This window comes from Trichomonas vaginalis, chromosome II (genome assembly GCF_026262505.1).
Source record: "Trichomonas vaginalis G3 chromosome II, whole genome shotgun sequence".
In the NCBI taxonomy this organism is placed as follows: Eukaryota; Parabasalia; order Trichomonadida; family Trichomonadidae; genus Trichomonas; species Trichomonas vaginalis.
Window position 1 is genome coordinate 21490918 of NC_067204.1, and position 18743 is coordinate 21509660.

Consider the following 18743-nt stretch of genomic DNA (forward strand, 5'->3'; position numbering starts at 1 on the left):
GAAAAAGCATTTGACAATTCAACTATTTTAGGATTGAAATATGAAGAAAACTCAACATTAACTTATATTGGTAATTACGCTTTTAGAGATTGTTCTTCTTTAAAGAAAATTGAGATTCCATCATCTATTATAATGATTTCAGATTATGCATTCATTAATTGCACCAAATTGGAAATCATCAAATTCTCAAAATCAAACAAATTAGAGAATTTTTCTATCCTATCTATATCAAATTGCGTATCTCTTAAAAATATCAGTGATTTTTCATCATCTAAATACTCTTGTGAATATAATACTATTTACTACAAAAATGATTCAAAAATACACCTTATTCATCATGTGAGTAAATCAATTGATAAAGTTTTAGTTATTAACTGTAATGTAATCTGTAGTTATTCATTCAACATCAGCCTTAATATAGAAAACATAAGCATTTCTTCAAACAGTGTTACATTAATTAAAAAATGTTCATTTATCAAATGTGCAAATCTGAAATACATTAATTTCCCTCTATCAGTTGAAACTGTGGAAGAATTTGCCTTCTACGAATGCAAATCTATTCAATGCCCTCTCATTATTGGGAATAAATCAATTGACTACATTGGCATGATTGCAAATTCAGGGATTGATAAAAATCTTATTAAGTCATGTAATGCGATTCGTTCTTCACCTGCAAATCCTCGAATAAGGATTTATAAATTATCCCATTTCAGAAGACGATGAATACAATAATGTATTTGTATATAAAATAAACATTAATTATGATATTTTTTTTATTTGCTGAGTCAAATTTGCAAATCTGAGATGATCAAATTAGTAGTAGAATAGGATGGGTTGTGTGACTTTTTTTGTAAACGTAAGAATTCATACAATATCGAGCGATTTTGTATCATTTTTTTAACATTAATTTTAAAATATATTTATTTTTTTATTCTTACATAAATGACCCAACAAGTAAAACCAGATAAAATAGATTATCGAATTTTAGAGGATGGTGTTCCTGTTTATATTCAAAGATTTAAAGGGAAGCAATATTATAGAATTGTTAATCCTGAATATCTTAAACATATATTTAAAAAGGAAGACTGTGAATTATTAAACGCTAATGAATATGAAAATGCTAAATCAAAACTGAGATATAAATATATTGGAAGTGATGAAAGGTGTAAAGATAAAGATAAAGTTTATACAGTTTCATATAATGAATGGAAAACCAATAAGATAAGAAAACATTTAGGAGATTATGGGAAATGTTCTGAATTCTTTAAATCTAGTATGTACGAGAGAGTAAAAGAAATCAGAAATAATTATTTTCATGAATAAAAGATTCACTACCATAATGAAATAAAAAATAAACTTTTAAAATTCATGTCTCAGAATCAACATTGAACTTTAAGAAATTAATGATTATTTGAATTTATGAAATCAATTATTTGATTCATTCTTTCTTCAATCTCTTCTATTCTTTTTGTTAAATCATCAATTTTCATTAATGAGGTGATTCTTGATTGAGGAATAGATTTCAAACTAACCACTCCTTTTATTTTTGAAATTTTGAATCCATCAACTTTAAACATTTTATTCAATTTACATGTTGTCAATTCTTCAAACAATTTTTTATTATTAGCATAATAGTCATTAAATTCTTCAACAGATGAAAAAATTTTTATTTCAGTAATTGGTTTAACAACATTTATTTTTGTTGAACATTTTCACTTTCATTTATTTTTCCCTCCCCTGTTTCATTTATTTTTAAAATTGGTTTCATTTATCATTAAATAAAAATTAGAATATAAGTGATGAAATATATTTTTAATTAATATTAAATCAGAAATGGGCGGCAGGATTCTTTAAAAATTATGGGATGGAATTAAGAAAGCTGCGGTTGGGTTTATAAAAAGATTATTAAACCCGTTGCAAACTTTTTGCACCAGTAGCGAAAACGGCAGGAACTATCATAGGTGGAGTATTAGGTACTAAAGCAGGTAATCCGGCGATGGGAGCACAAGCAGGTAACGCAATTGGTGGAATAGCTGAAGGAATACTTAATAAATAGGAGGTAGATAGTGGAAAAATAAATAAATATTATTTTTATCTTAGTATCGGTTGAAGTCTTTGATAAACTTTTTCTCCTTTATTTAATATTTCTCTTATTGGGGCAGCTTTTGGCGTTATTGATTCAGCAACGTCACTATTGCTTCTTTATTCTTAAATATCCAATTTGCTCCCTTCTTCAATGTTTCCCAAACTTTATGCGCTCTCTTTTACTTTATCCCAACAGTTCTTAAATATACCTGCAGCCATAGTTGATTATTTCATTAAAATTAAAAATTCATTTTCATCTTTTAATTTTGATTTTTATTTATTAATAAATGACGACTAACTATTTGGTGCCAAACACTAAACCGATTAATGGAAATGTGTTTCATTCATTCGAAAAGATAAATGAAATATTCGCAAAGAATGACGGTAGAAGATATTATAGAGAACTTGAAAGTTCATGCTATGACTCTGATGCTCCATATTTTGATGATAAACAAACTCATTTAAGAATTACAAATCCAGCTCATGATGTGAACCAATTAGGTGACACGTATATTAAACGCAAATTAAAGCAACTCTAGTTTCAAATAAAGCTTTCACATGTGATGCCGCTTTTAAATGCATGCGTTTATTCGTTGGTTACAAATCATCAAATCAAAGCTTTAAACAATTAGAAGTAGAAACTGAAAGAGGTGATGCCGGTTATCTTCAAATGGATTGCGCCCGTGAATCTTTCGCATTTGCAACATATAAACCAAAATCAGAAAGGAAAGTTAAAAAGTTTGTTCATTCGTTATATAATAATGTTCAAAAATATGATAACTCAGTATGTGGTAAATATATTGACCCTTCAGAAGTTTTCAAGAACGCAAATGAAGAAGTTGATATCACTTTTGATATGATTATTCCGGTAAATGATTTGTTAGTATTTCAGGCGTTCGATGATTATCCTAAATCATTTGGTGAAATCATTCTTAAATATTATGTTTTCAGGGATACTTTAGTATTTTGTCAGGTTGACCCGTTAAGAGTTGCTGATTTACAAAATTACGTTATGAAAAGATAACTGATGAAAATTATGAAAAGATTATGAATCATGTTTATAAATATGATCGCAAATTCCAACAAATCGGACTTCCTACCAAATTAATTACAAGCTTAGCCGCTACATCTGCTGACGCAACAGTTGATAACGTTATTATTCATGCACAAAGATGGAAGTTTTAGAGGATAAATGCATTACACCAGGATACGGTTTAATTGAAGAATCAGTTAAAGCAATACCACGTTTATTCAGTAAGGAAGATCCATTCATGATTCCAGCTCAACATATTGACGTTCGTTCACTAAATGGAGGTTGCATCACTCCTGAAGGTATCAGCTCAGATTCTCATACGCTCTTCATAATGTTACAGATGTTGTGTTATCATTTCCGAAGAATGCAATGCAAAGAACAGTTTTAGAAAATCCAATGCTTCGAGGTCTTCAGGTCACTATAGATTCCAGAAACTTCCCGATCAAGCGATGACAACAGTGGTGACATATTCTTTACATGTATGCTTCAAGCTTCTGATTTAGATGGAGTGAATGAATGCACAGAAGAATACGAGGACTCATTAACTAGACCACTGAATGCAGATGATGGCACGCCATTAGCTAGAACATGGAAAGACCAAACTTCATTCTTATGCACTATTCCAGTTCAACGTGATGGGCGCGGTATATTCTTTGATGGATTAGAAATTTCAACTCACAAGTTACAGTACAAGTGAAAGCTTATCCAATCATTCAGGGTGAAAATGACACTTACTGTTCAAAGGTGACAAATCCTCCTCAGGTTTTGTTACTAGGACTACATATTGGACATGGACACCATGAAGTTTGAAATATCATCCAACAGTACACCACCACAGTATAGAATTCATATATGAAATATTGATGAATAGAAATGTTAAAATTAATAAATTTATTTTTGATTAAATGGATTTAAATTCATCCACCCTTATGAAGAATTAGCGGGAGTATATAATACATACGTAGATGATATGATTAATGAAGCATTGAGTGATAATAGAAATGCTCTATCTAAGGAAAAATTAATGAAAATTCCATATTCTGAATGTTACTTAAATTCAATCACTGCAGCAATTGGTAAACAAAATAAAGGTAAAACATAACGATATTAAAACAAATTATCATTATTGCTAACACTTCCCCCTATTCACATGTGTTAATTTATATCAACCGTTCAGGTTCACCTTCAGATGATACATTTGAATCTTTAAAGCATTTAATCAAAATTCCAATTATTTATTTATCACAAGAAGAAGCAGAAGATTATTTAAAAAACTTTTTAATGTATAAAGAATTATATAATACAATCAAGAAGCAAGGATTAGAGGATAAAATTATTGATAAACAACGGGATGAATTATTTGAAACACTTTCTATTTCAAATTTTGATAGAGAATTTTTGCATTCACTCATTTTTCTAGATGATGCAGTGAAATCAAAACTAATAACAAATGAGAAATCATATTTTAATCAGTTATTAACTCAATGTCGACACATTCAGTGTTCATTCTTTATGGCTGTTCAATATTTCAAAGCATTAAGCACAAACATTAAATCAAATCTATCAACACTTTTCATTTTCAGTGGGTTTAGTCGTCAACAGTTGAACGTTATGCTTTATCAAGTGAATTTACCAATGAGCATTAATGAACTTTACACACAATATCAGCAATTAGGTGAACATGGAAAAATAATAGTTGATTTAAATAAAGGGGTGTTAAATTTGATTAACTTTTTATAATTAATTTTTATTTTTTATTTATAATTAAACATGACAGAAATAGCAAATTTTCTACAGGTTCCATTAAAACAAGGAACAAACAAAAGGGGTGCATATAATAGAACTATGAAAGTTCCTGATGGAATGAAAGAATTAGTTCATATTGTTGCTGGTCTTCAAAAAGATGTTAAACAAATGAGAAACGTTTTAACATTACCAGAAGCTCAAGCATATGCCAACGTCATGGTCCAAATTGGGAAGCACACGAAGCAGACATTACGGGTCCAAATGGAAAACCTGATGGTCTAAATGAAGTTTTCGTTACTGATGGTCAAGGAAATATTAAAGTCATAAATGGTTATAAATTAACTATGTCTGATTATCCTAAACGTAAAGTATATAATGAACGTTATCCTATGCAATTTGATGAAAATGGAAAAGCTGTTAAACAATACATTGGAGAAGGTGAAAATGGTCCAATTAATTCATACCGTCTAATCCATATTCTTATTTCAATGAAGAATTAAATGCTATTGAAGAGGACCGGATGGATTACCACGATATTCTAACCAGTTTGATGGTCAATATGCAAATATTAGACCTGAAATTTCAGCTAAGAAATTCTTTAAAGTTGCTTTATTCGATCCAGTTTTCGCAAATGTTAAAGATGAACTTAAACAGCAATTCCAACCAATTATAGTAGCAAGAATTGCATCAGGTGCTTTATCTCAAGCATTCAAAGATTTAATTAAGAAACCATTATATCAGCAACGAGGTTTAACTTATGATTTAGTTAAGGAATCAGATAAAAGAAAATTTGAGAAATCAGATGATTATAAGAATGCAATTAATGAATATATTCGGTCTATTAATTTCGATGAAAATGCTAAAAATCAACTTCATGAACAAATACAGGGAATAATAGATTCAAAAGTTCCAGCAAAATAAAAGTTTAAATATATTTTTTTTATTCGATTATAAATGAGAAGACGTTTCACTAGTCAAAAGAACACTAACGCAAAAGCAGAGATTACGGTTGGTTATAACGTAAATGATGATAAATCACGAATTATTCAAAATGTTAAAGTTAATGTTAGCCCTGAATTAACAAGGTCAGCAACTCAACCAAATTTATTAACTCGTGACTTACCGAAGAATGAGGAGGAGCAAAATAAAGAAGATGGAGACCCAATCATTTTATCTGAACCCGGTAAAGAACCTGTTGAAATTCCCACTTATCCAACCTACCCCCCACCTCTTTCATCAAACATCGAGAACCCATATAAAATAGACATTAATTCTGAATTAATGAAAATTTACCGTGATATAATAATTAATAATTATGATTCAATAATAAATTTAATTGATCAATCCGGTTTAATTATTTTACCTTATGAATCATTAATTCACATTATCGCCATTCTTTGTGATGTTCAAGATTCAGACGTTAAGATTCAATTTTTCATAGATGATGAGGTTTCATGCTGCGAAACAGTTGCAAAAATAAATCCTATAAAGGATATTAGCACAATTAAGATATCAAAGAACGGAACAACAACTGAACTTCATTTAACATATAATGATATTTATAATAAAATAGTTGATGAATATAAAATATCACTTGAAAAATTCTTTGTTAAGACTATTTAATATTCAAGCATTAACATTATTGAATAATAATCCTTTGAATCATAATCAATAATAATTGACCTTTCACCAGTTTCTATCGTTTGTTTTATTTCTTTTTGTTCCCCACTATCCGGATCGGTCATTGTAATTGTTTTTGTTATAGTATCAGCTTTATCTTTAACTTCAATCTTTTTTCCATCGGGATATTTAAACCAAAATTCCAAAAATTCGATATTGTCAATCTGTTCATATTTTAATCTATCAATTACATTTTTAATACCATCTGAAAATCTTATGAAATGGTCATTATATGGGTTTGATTGAACTAAATTTGAATGAAGTGAAATATAACCTGTTGATGAATATGACATTGACTCATATTTTCTGAAAACACTAAAATTTTATAACATGAATGAATTTCATATTCGTTGAATTTATGAATTCTTGAGGTAATCTTATTCTAGTTTTATTTATCACTGGAAAATAACGCTTTACCATATTTTTAATCGTAATAAAAAATGTCAATTATCAATATTATTTCGAATAATAGCTGTGAATTAAATTTAACAGTTAGCGGAATTTATAATGTTACTCTCGTTTCTGTGAGTGGTAAATTTAATCCCATTCTTTTAGACCCTTCAGATTATATATCATTTATTAAAGATGACCATGAAAAAACGTATGATATGTATATAAATAATGTGATAGCGAAATGGGATATTAACATGATTTTAAGTTATTTAAATGAATCATTTATCGTATGGTATGAGAAAATTTTAAATCAAAACCTGATAAACTTTTTGAACTTGATGAAATAAATAACCTTATTAAATTCCGCTGAAAATTAAATTTTGTACTCCTCATCTTCGTTCATTGTTGGGAATATTAAATTTTGAAAAAGAAGATGTTGGGGATGTTTTGTATTCTGACACCGGTTCCAATTTCATTTTAATCAAATGTGATAAAGTTAATACCCCAATGAGATTTTCACATCAAACATTAGACCATAACTCTTACCCATCAATACAAAACATTTTATCCATCAACTTAAACACATTTTCTTTATCATATCCGTTTCAATTATCCGGGAATTCATTTATTCTTCATTCAAAAGATTTATCAAATATTAAATTTAGAATAACTGACCTATTTGATTGTGATTTAGAATTCATGAATGAAATATTATGGCAATTTCAAATAGAAAAAATAGCTGATGAGATAACGGATTAAATATTTATTTTTAAATCATAATAAATGATTAAACCACGACAACTTAAGGCACAAAACACCCAGGTCCTTCAGACCATTACATACGCCATATATGCATATAATTCAAAGACGGCAGAACAAACGCAAAGGTTGAAATATGGAGATTTGGAGATAGTATTGAAAAATGAACATTTCGAATTCGTTTGCAAAGGTGGTGCAGTGATATCAAATATAAAAGAAATTTTATTTATGAATTCAAAAATTAAAGGAATAACGGATGATATAACATCAATTCCACCAGAAGAACAGAGATATTACGCATTAAATACATTTCCTAAAGTTTTGAAGATTGGAAGATTTAATTTAAATGAGGAATTCATAGAAGGTTTCCTAAATGACATAATGAAGAAGGTGGATAAGGAATACGTGGATAGTGAGTTAAATAAGAAGGCAAATTTGGTTTATGTTGATGAAAAAGATAATGAAATTAAAGAAAAGGTTGAATGGTATCATGAATGGACATTTGAGACTTTTAAAGTTAAAGCCGATACAGAATGGGTTTCAGGATGTTTAGATCTTAAAGCAGATAAAACTTATGTTAACGATGAATTAAATAAGAAAGCTGACAAAACAGAGCTTCAAACATTAAAGACAGAAATACTTCAAACATTATATCCTGTTGGTTCTATTTATACGTCAATGAACTCAACAAATCCAGCAAGTGTTTTAGGTTTTGGTATGTGGAAGCAGATTGTAGATAAATTCTTATACTGTGCTAGATATTCAAAGCAAACAGGAGGTTCGAAGAAAATTAAAGAAGCAAACCTTCCACCGCACACTCATACAGGAACTACAAACACAACAGGTAATCATTCACATTCAATAACAAAAAGAGGTTATATAAATCTTGCAGCGGGTTCGGATAGATGGGAATGAATAGATATGATATCACAACTGACCCAGTAGATTCAAGCACAGGTATTTTCTGTGGAACCACAGGTAATCATTCAACACTTTCACAACAAATCCAACAGGCTCGGGTAAAGATTACATGCCACCATTTGTGACTGTATTCGCATGGTACCGCGTTCATTGAATGTGCTTGAGACTTGACCCAAAGGTTTAGGCTTACCGAATGAACTAAATATATTTTATGTCTGTAATTAATTAGGTAATGAAGTAATGGATGAACTGCAGAAATAAATGTTTACGTTAATGTTTACGTTAATGTTTTCAGGTTATTCAATAATTAATTATTTTTGAGAACTGAAGGTGTCACTACGTCCACCATGTGTCACTCGGTCATTAACTTCTCTGAAAAAATGTGACAACATACATTTTTGACAACAACACAGGAGGAAGGTAGTTATGAATTATTTTTTGAAGAACTGAAGGTGTCACTACGTCACCATGTGTCACTCAGTCATTTAACTCATGACATTTAGACATCAACACAGGTTATTCAATAATTAATTATTTTTGAAGAACTGAAGGTGTCACTACGTCACCATGTGTCACTCAGTCATTTAACTTCTCTGAAAAAATGTGAAAACATGACATTTTGACAACAACACAGGAGGAAGGCAAAAATAAATTCCAATCATACTTTATAAAGCTTCATTCACAGGTATTTCATCATCAGTAAATGATTCCTCATTATCGTTTGGTTCAACCTGTTTATATAATCCTTTCATTTCTTCTTTCAAAACATAACACCATGTTTGTTTACCATCTATTCTTCTCTGTTTCCTTTCACATTTATCCTTAATACTCATTTGAAAGTTTTTGTCTTTCATGTCTGATGGTTTGCAGAATAGAGCATTTTTACACGTCATACCTGCACGCAATTCATCATAATGTGTATTTATCCATTCATCTAAAGGATTTGTTGATAATTCTATTAAATCTTGTTTGGCTTCAGTCATCGGAATGATTCGTACATTAAATGATGAAAGGTCATATTGCATAAAATACGTCAGTAAATTATCATAAAATTCCTTAGTGCATGAATCCATTAAATTCTTGAAGTAATCAAATTGACCCTTGAATTTACCATTAACCCTTAAAACTACGTATCTTCTGTCTCCAACTTCAATTTTGACAGGGTAGACGTTATTAGTTACGAAAATGAAATTAGCAACGTTCTGAGCAGTTCTTCTGGGTTGATTCTTTTCATTAATTCTAATCTCATTATCCGTTATAATTGATTTCAAAGCGTTGAAGTTTGCGAGTCTGTCTTCACCTACATTCTTGAGTTCATTAAGTACAAGAAACATTTTATTTTCAACAACTGAGTTGAAATTACCCGTTAGCTCACCTATTTCGGTAATGTTTTTACATGAATAACCAGCGAGAAGTTCAGAAATAATGTCCGTGAATCTGTTTTTACCTGTTCCCTGAAGTCCTTTCAAAATAATTGCTGTTTCATTCTTGATTCCAGGATGTTGAATCATTGATGCAATCCACCCGAGAAGGTATTTATACACTTCATCATTATTATCACAAATGGCTTCTTTAATGAAATCCATAAACATCTCAATTTTTGAGTAATCAGGCTTTTCGAGAATGTTGTATTTATAACCCTGAAACGTTGAGAAAACATCTGGAGAATCAGATTTAAAGCAAACACCCTTAACGGTTAATGAAGACAATTGATTTAATAGTACGTCCCATGCTGTTATGGTTTTACCTTCTTCTTTAAATAATTTAATCATTTTAAGTGACTCTTTCATGTTTGATTGAAGAACGAATGATATTTGATTCATTTTGTCGTGTATGTTGTAATCCTTTTGAATGAAATATTTGTTTCCACAATCTACAAAACGGATTACACGTGATAAATCCTCAATTACTTCAGAACTGTTTTTATACTGATGATTTTCAGCCTTGCGTCTAATATCTGTTATCAAAAACGAGTCATCAAGTTTTATATCAAATGTTATTTTTGGCTTACGTAATAAAGGTAAAACATATTCATCATAATATTCCTTTTGATAAAGTTTTAGAATCTTCACTAAAACAAATGGAGAAGTCATTAAATGTGCATATCTACTACGTGCTTTTTCAAAATTACTTTTTGCATTTTCAGTTAAATTGCAGAAGTTATAAACGTTATCATATGCTTCATTAATTAAATGATTAGGTAACGAATTAATAGCTTGAAACAGTGTGAATAATGTAACTTCTTTTTCTAAATTCATGTTTCCACCGTCATTATGTACTTCAAAATCACAGATGCCATCAACTATGCTCTGGGCAAGTTTATCGTCAATGTTTACATCTTTGTTTTCATTCATGATAGTCTTTATTTCTTCGTTCTTCTGTTCAACTCTTACCTTAATATTCAAATCATTTAATATATCATTCACTGTTCTAGTTAATGTTGAATCATAACTTCCACGAATGAATGAGTATGTATTGATTGGTTCTGTTGCATTCTTGCGAACTCTTGATTCAGCCATAACCACTAAAGAACGCTTTGAATCATCCATTGAAGTCATTATATCAATATCATAATCATTGCAGGAATAACATTTAATCATTCTGTTCGAAACTGAATAGAAGAAATTGGTGTTGCAATAAATGTGAAGACCTCCTGAAGCGGTTTTAATGATAACATCTTTATCCGAAAGTTTTGATAAAATGTCTTTTCTAACTGTTTCTTTAAGTTCATCATTGTACGATTTATTGATATCAACATCTATAATCGTTAAATTTGAAATTTTATTTACTAATAAAGCCATACCAGTTTTCCTTCCTCTTCCTCCATCATATTTGAGGTAGTTATGTAAATCAATCCTGTTTTCACCAATTCTTTCGTTGAGGGTTTTAGTTTCTGCCACAACTAATTCCTCAGCTAATGAATCAATAACTTTTTCATCAGAAACGATAAAGTTGCTGTTGTTGTTTGTTGCTGTCATTTATATAGGAATAAAAAAATAAAAATAATTTTAAAACTAACTTTATTTTTGGACTGCATCAAATTTTCGTAAATGTTGTCAAAATGTCACGTTGTCACATTTTTTCAGAGAAGTTAAATGACCGAGTGACACATGGTGACGTAGTGACACCTTCAGTTCTTCAAAAATAATTAATTATTGAATAACCTGTGTTGATGTCTAAATGTCATGAGTTAAATGACTGAGTGACACATGGTGACGTAGTGACACCTTCAGTTCTTCAAAAATAATTCATAACTACCTTCCTCCTGTGTTGTTGTCAAAATGTCACGTTGTCACATTTTTTCAGAGAAGTTAAATGACCGAGTGACACATGGTGACGTAGTGACACCTTCAGTTCTTCAAAAATAATTAATTATTGAATAACCCGAAAACATTAACGATAAAATAAGTGATAACAAATTTTTATTTTTATCATAAATGGATACCCCACAAGCTCAAAATTTACCACGAATCATAACAAGGGAGGAAATGATAAAAATGATGCAAGAACATGTTAAAAATAACAAACCACTAAAATTGAGAAAATGTGGTTATGCAATAATGATGGAAAGAGAGATGTTGTCGAAGAGGAATAAAAATTAAATTTGGATTGAGTTTAAAAATTCATCTTTATTAAATTCATCTCTTCCAATCAATTTATTTATTCTATTTAATTCTTTTATTTTTGCTTCACTCAGTTTAAGGATTGAACGATAAGTTTCTAATTTTTCGATTATTTCTTTATCGTTTTCAGCCCCACCGCATTGTGGCTTCTTTTTGTAATAGCATATTTTTGATTTAATTCTGTTTAGTTTCTTTTTATATTCATCGTCTGGACTCTGAATCTTAATTAAATCAGGACTCTTGACTGCTTTGTTGTCACTCATTTCTTACGAAATAAAAAAATTAAATATTATTTAAATATAATGGAGTAATAAAATAAATCGGAATTTCTATTAATTTATTGTCAACTTCAACTAATACATTACCGTTAATATATCTAACAAATTCAGCTATTGTGTCAAATCTTCGTCTTCTTTTTGTCATTGATTTATCAGTTTTTCCATAATCGAGATGAATCAAAACTTTATCCCCTTGTTTAAAATTCATGAGCCCCGAATTAATTTGTTCACGTTTAACATCATTTAACCTTTCCATTTGCTTTCTAATATATTCCCATTCTTTTGAAATATCATTTTTCATTTCCACTGGTTTCATGTTTATTGTTCTATGCCATGTATTATTATAATAATATACTAACTGTTGTATGATGGAGTCATGATTTCCATCCCAGTATATCTGACCGTTAACCCCTAACGCATCTCTAAGAGTTCTCATTACCGCATCAACTATTTTATTATGAAACGTATATGGAGAGGATGAAAAGAAAAAATTAATTTGTGGGAAATAATGAGCCATAGCTGCCTGAAATCCTTTATCACCATCACCCCTGATATTATCTACTCTTTCATGATCTAGTAAGTATTGAATAGCTCTTCTTGTTTCCTGTTCTGTTTTCCCTTTCACTGGAATGCAATATAAATATCTAGTGTTAATGTTAATGGCAAATAAATAAGTAACGTTTCCTTTTGAATATTCCAGATGATCGATTTCGTATGAATATGGATATGGTGCAAATGAAGGGCGACTAAATTTTTCCTTTAACGGTTGAATTTTTGGGTCAGTTGATTTATTTAATATCTTGAAATCCTTTTTAAAATCTTTTTGCTTCTTTAATGTTTGAAATGGATATAATAAAGTGAATGATGAAGGATTAACTGAAGGAGGAGGCGGTACTGTCGTTGGAGGTTTTGGTGTTGCAAGTGGTTTAATTTTATCTGCTTTGATTTTGGATTTCATTCCTTCCTTCATTAATTCTGGATGTATTCTATTCATTTGTTTTAAATATGCTGTATATAAAGGTTTGATATACTTTCCCGCTTCGAGTTTATGTTGAAGGATGAATTCCAAAAGTTGATCTTCATTTAAAAGTCGGGCTGAATATGCTTTAACTAATGAATCATAAATTAAAGCTTGTGCATCATTTATGGTCTGAAGAACCTGGGCGTTTTGCACCTTTTGTTTTTGTTCCTTTGGCTTTTGCGGCTCAGGATTATATAATTTATATAATTCATCAATATCTTCTTCTGTTAATACTTTATTTTTGAAATCTTTCAACTGTTTAAGTTGTGATTTAGTTTTTCCCTTTGTATATTCATTATTTTTAATTTTGTCTTTAATTTCAGAAATTATTTTATTATGATATTTCAAAATTTCATTTTTATAATATGGATAATAATATTCCATATCATCACCCGTTATATTGTTATTATGTTTTTGGAGATATGATTTTAAATCGTAATAACTAAGAAAATTTTGATTAAGTACTAAATCATCAATTAAAATTTTTAAATCTGTGTTATCCATTTATATAAAAATAAAATAAATGTTTAAGGGTGCCCACCTCTTTGAATCATAGTATCAAAACCATCATTAACGGTTCCTTTTGTCTCTTCTGTGGCATTTTATTAAGAATAAAATTTTAAATTGTATTAAATAAATGGCATACAACATCCATTTTCACAACATACAGCCTTAGTGTGCTCCTGTTAATGCAGTCTTACCGATTGTTAAGCGAGTCATTGACCCGTTTTTAAGTTGTAAATTAATATTCTGACCATCAAATATCACTTTATCATTTATTATATCCAAAATTTTTAGGTGTTAATTGCTTATTTTGTCGTAAACTAACACCTTTCATTTTTTGTGCAATCTTTTTAAAATCACTTCCATCAATTGAACCGTTGAATGATGTATAACACTTAGGACATAAAGCAACCATGTTATCACCTTGTTTCTCAATTGCTAAACCCAATAACTTTTCTCATGTGCTTTTTCTTCAGCTTTATTCTTTAATTTAGGTTTAAATTTCTCATCAAAACAGAAGAAATCAAATGGTGCGAATTTGAAAATGTTTTTATCATAAAATTGTTTATCGGTAACAATTGCTTGAAATGCTTGAGTGTTAGGAAGATTTGGTCGCCAGCGATTGCCCAATAAGATGAATCAGTATCACCTTCAATGAAATGAAAACGATTAACATTCATGCATTTATACATAAAATCATAAATGAAAACCAAATACCAGTATTTAGCATTATCTAAAGTGAAGAATGCCTCTTGTAAACATGTATCACATCTATAAAATCTATCTTTAAGCATCACTTGATATGTATTCACCTATTTCTCTTATGTTTTTAAACTTATTTGACATACATGCAACGCGTGCCTTCTGTGCATTCATTATTTTAGTCTTTGCGTAATTTTGTGTATTCATTGCATCGTAACCATATGATCCATTAAGTGAAATCTTGCAAAATAAACTTTTTCCTTTATTTCCTTCTAATTCAGCCTTTTGTCTTTCGTTCATAAATTTGTTCGCAAATTCATTAAAACAAGTGTTTTTAGTAAATGTTAAAATTGATTGAATGTCATCAATGATAAAATGAAATCTGTCTATTAGATACCAAAGATAATAAGAAGAAAATGGTTGATATTGGTTGTGTGTTGATGCTAACTGAGTTAATTTCTCTGTTTCTGGTCAACTGGTAGATTGTTTGATTTCATGTAATTATACATAAAACTGCCAATTGTTTTTTCATCTGTGATAATATCTAAGTTTCTTATTATCGGTAAAAAGTTTATGTAATCATTAATGTATTTTTCATCAATGTGACCCTTTACTTCAGCCACGAATAAAGTATTTTTCTTCTTAATTATTCCCAGTGCTTTTGCTTTCTTTGTTGCTGTATCACAAATGATAACACCATTCAATCTTCCCGGCATATACATTTTATGGTCAGTATATTGAATGAAATCATGAGGATTAGATGAAAATGATGAAGGATATAATGAATTAAAATCAACACCAACGAAATGAGTCATAATGTTGGTGGTGTCCTCATTTGATACAGTTTTAGTTTCTGGATTATATGAAAGTTTATTAATGTGCGTGATTCCTTTAAGATTTACTCTATGTTGAACATTTGATAGACCACCAGTAATTCCATTACGGAGAATGTGATAAGCTTCAACTGAATCTAAAGTCATTGGTAAATTATTTTTTAATGCATAATTTCTTAAATTGATTCTTAAACGTTGAACATCTTCATCTTTATTTGATTTTACGACATTGCAATAACAACACATTAACTGACAATTTTCTTTGGTATGTGGTTTTTCATTATCGATTCTATCAATGTTGGTTTATTTGCATATGTAAACGCTTTACCACACATTTTGCATTTAGATGAAAGGATTAAATCGTGATAGTATTGAAAATCATCCATTGAAACATTATTTTTAGTATCCCTTTCTGCTTTTTCATCTTGTTTCTTATATGATTCAATTTTATATTTCCAATACTTTTTCGTTAATTCAAAACTTGATTCTATCTCTTCCTCAGGATATTTTTCATTAGGATTAAAGTCTTTATATGCTAAAGCGTAACGAATCATTGAAGCATTCGATGATAAAGAAAGATTATGAAGCATGTCAATTTTATAAACAAATGTTTCTTCAATAATTTTATCAATTGGGTCAATCATAATTTCAACATCTTTATTGCAATAATGAATAAAATATTCTAATCTATTCTTAAATTTTTAGCATCATTGAGATATATTTGATAATCACTATCTGATATAGTTTCTTGAGTTAATGCTGAATAAAATGAATCTTTCGTGAATGGTTCCACTTTATATAATTCTTCTTCGTAATTTTCCCATGTGATGAATTGATAAGGGAAAAAGGATTTAACACGTGATTTATTGTTTCCGAAATCTTGAGTGAATTGGTCTAATGTCCCACCCGCTATATAATTTCTGATGTCAATAAATCTCAATTCATATGGAACGTTTGTTTTCTTTACAATGATTTGCTTAAATTGTGAAGATGAACCCAGCATTGATTTTATTTTCCATTTTGCAGTGTTTAAATCACGAAGAATTAAATTTAAATCAAACTTTCCCGAATTAAAACCTATGATATTCACTTTATTGAATTCCTCATCTAGAAGTTCTTTAAATGCTTCCTTCTGTTTTTCATTTAATGTATGAGACAAAGTCCCCCGTTTGGTCCGTTTGCGACTTCATTAATTCTTCATATTGTTCAATATTTGATTTAGCAACTAATGAACAGGTTGAAAATAAAAACTCAATCCAATCAGAAATAAAAGAATCACTCGAAGTTAAGCAAAAATTCCTCGTATATGTTTTATCATTTAATTTAACCGTTGATGATACCATGAATGGTTTTAAGTAAGCGTTCAAAGTTGCACACTCAGAAAGTTGTAATTCTTCTTTAGTCTCTAATGTTTCAAAGTCAAAAGTAATATAATATCTTGTCGGTTTATAATATTCCTGCAAATTATGAGCTAATAACCACTGATATATCTTCTGTTTCGTAATATGTGGTGCATATGGTTGCTGTGTTTTGCAACTGAACGTCTTGAATTAATCTTCCATTATTTTCTTTACATTTCTCACAATGCTTTAAAAATCTTCTTTGGTTTTTCCTTTCTGGATCATCACGGATAGAATAAACTTCTTCTTTACAATATGGACAAACTTTATAGCCGGTGAGTGCTTCAACGTCTGTTATTCTGTCAGCGTGAAGTTTTCCACATGGACTCTGTGTTAATAAAATATTTACTGTTTCAAATTCTGGATCTATCATTATTGATTCCACTAATGGAAAGTCTACCTTATTTATGTCCACGTCTTCTGGTTGAGGATCACAATAATAGAAATCAATATTAACATTTAACATTCTCGCTAATCTCTCACTTTCTGATGAAATGTCAAACCCTTCATATGCATCTATTGCTTCATTTAAATAGCTTCTACGAGTTTTAGGATTAACACCATCAGGAATGTTATAGAAGCGTTTAAATAACCTTCTACCTTCTGCTCTAATTTGATTATCATTCATTTTAGCTGTTCCGTTTTTGTTCATTTATGTAAGAATAAAAAATTAAAAAATAAATAAAAATAAAGTTTTTTTTTAAAGCCCATAAAATGAATTAAGAACACATAAATTTTTATCATCTGCGACGTGACGAATACATTTTAATTTACTCAAGAATGCGTACCCTGATACATTAAATCTAATTCCTGTCTTATTTAATTTCACAACTTTGAAAAGGAATGTATGAATAGCTATAAAATGATGAGAAGATGTTTTATGGGTTGCTTCCATTTTTTCTGAAATAAATGAATAAATATAATGCTTATACGTTTTCATATCTTTTATTCTTAATAACGAATGGTATAGACCTTTCCACTTCATCTTCCTTCGGTGCTGTTCTTTCATATGAAACATTATTGGTATCTTCAATAATGAAACCACCATCACACAAAATTTTATAGGTTCCAATGGTTCCTTTGGATATTTTATCTAATAAATCAAAAACTTTATCAACACCTGTGCATTTATTTAAATAATAATTTGTGTAAATATCATGATCTTCTTTCTTAATTGTATTAGTTGCATATGTCACGTTTTTAAGAGCTTTTTTGAATTTTCAGAATCGAGGGGTGAAAGTAAGATACAAGGGTATTCTTCATTATCAATAAATTGTAACTTATGTTTACGAATAAATTTAGTACCTTCTTCTGAAAGTGTTTCGTCTATTTCACCATCTAATAAATTTTGTGTTGATTCTGAGACATAATTTTTATATCTTTCTTCATGAGATTTCTGAACTTCTGATTCTGAAGCTGGGATATTCATTAAATCCTCTACTTCATTTTCATTATATTTTTCAACTTCTCTTAATTCCTTAATTTTTTCATCTATTTCATCTCTTATTTTTTCCAGTCTTTCAATTTCAATTTCATCGTATTCATCATCTTTAATCCGTTCTTCATAATATTCAGGTTCTTTAGGTTTTTCTTCTTCAGATGTAGGATATAAGAAATTTATAACATCATCTTTATTCATTTTTCCATCATAATCTAAATCATTTAATAACTCGGCAAATTTTTGACAATTTCTTAAATAATATTTACTAACTTCATAACACATCTCATCTAATATATCCTTTATTTCCTCGTTTGTGAATCCTAA

At 29.4% G+C, this 18743-nt stretch overlaps 4 protein-coding genes and 2 pseudogenes across 6 annotated transcripts, besides 1 other annotated feature; 2 read left to right on the top strand and 4 right to left on the bottom strand.

Moving 5' to 3' along the window:
• Positions 1–4148: 4148 nt before the first annotated feature.
• Positions 4149–18740: a mobile genetic element.
• TVAGG3_0585080 lies at positions 4889–5785 on the top strand (annotated as a pseudogene). Its single transcript has one exon. A coding segment is annotated over exon 1 (897 nt).
• TVAGG3_0585090 (uncharacterized protein) lies at positions 5819–6487 on the top strand (the record flags this gene model as incomplete). The annotated part of the gene is made up of 1 exon (XM_051239301.1): positions 5819–6487. One exon carries the CDS (start codon positions 5819–5821, stop codon positions 6485–6487), a length of 669 nt encoding a protein of 222 aa, XP_051097125.1.
• Positions 9550–11595, bottom strand: TVAGG3_0585100 (uncharacterized protein; the record flags this gene model as incomplete). The annotated part of the gene is made up of 1 exon (XM_051239302.1): positions 9550–11595. A coding segment is annotated over one exon (2046 nt), but the record flags the coding sequence as incomplete, so codon positions are not given.
• TVAGG3_0585110 (uncharacterized protein) lies at positions 12216–12503 on the bottom strand (the record flags this gene model as incomplete). Its single annotated transcript, XM_051239303.1, has 1 exon — positions 12216–12503. One exon carries the CDS (start codon positions 12501–12503, stop codon positions 12216–12218), a length of 288 nt encoding a protein of 95 aa, XP_051097127.1.
• TVAGG3_0585120 (integrase core domain containing protein family) lies at positions 12757–13923 on the bottom strand (the record flags this gene model as incomplete). The annotated part of the gene is made up of 1 exon (XM_051239304.1): positions 12757–13923. A coding segment is annotated over one exon (1167 nt), but the record flags the coding sequence as incomplete, so codon positions are not given.
• On the bottom strand, positions 15000–15824 carry TVAGG3_0585130 (annotated as a pseudogene). The gene has a single exon. A coding segment is annotated over exon 1 (825 nt).
• Positions 18741–18743: the final 3 nt, after the last annotated feature.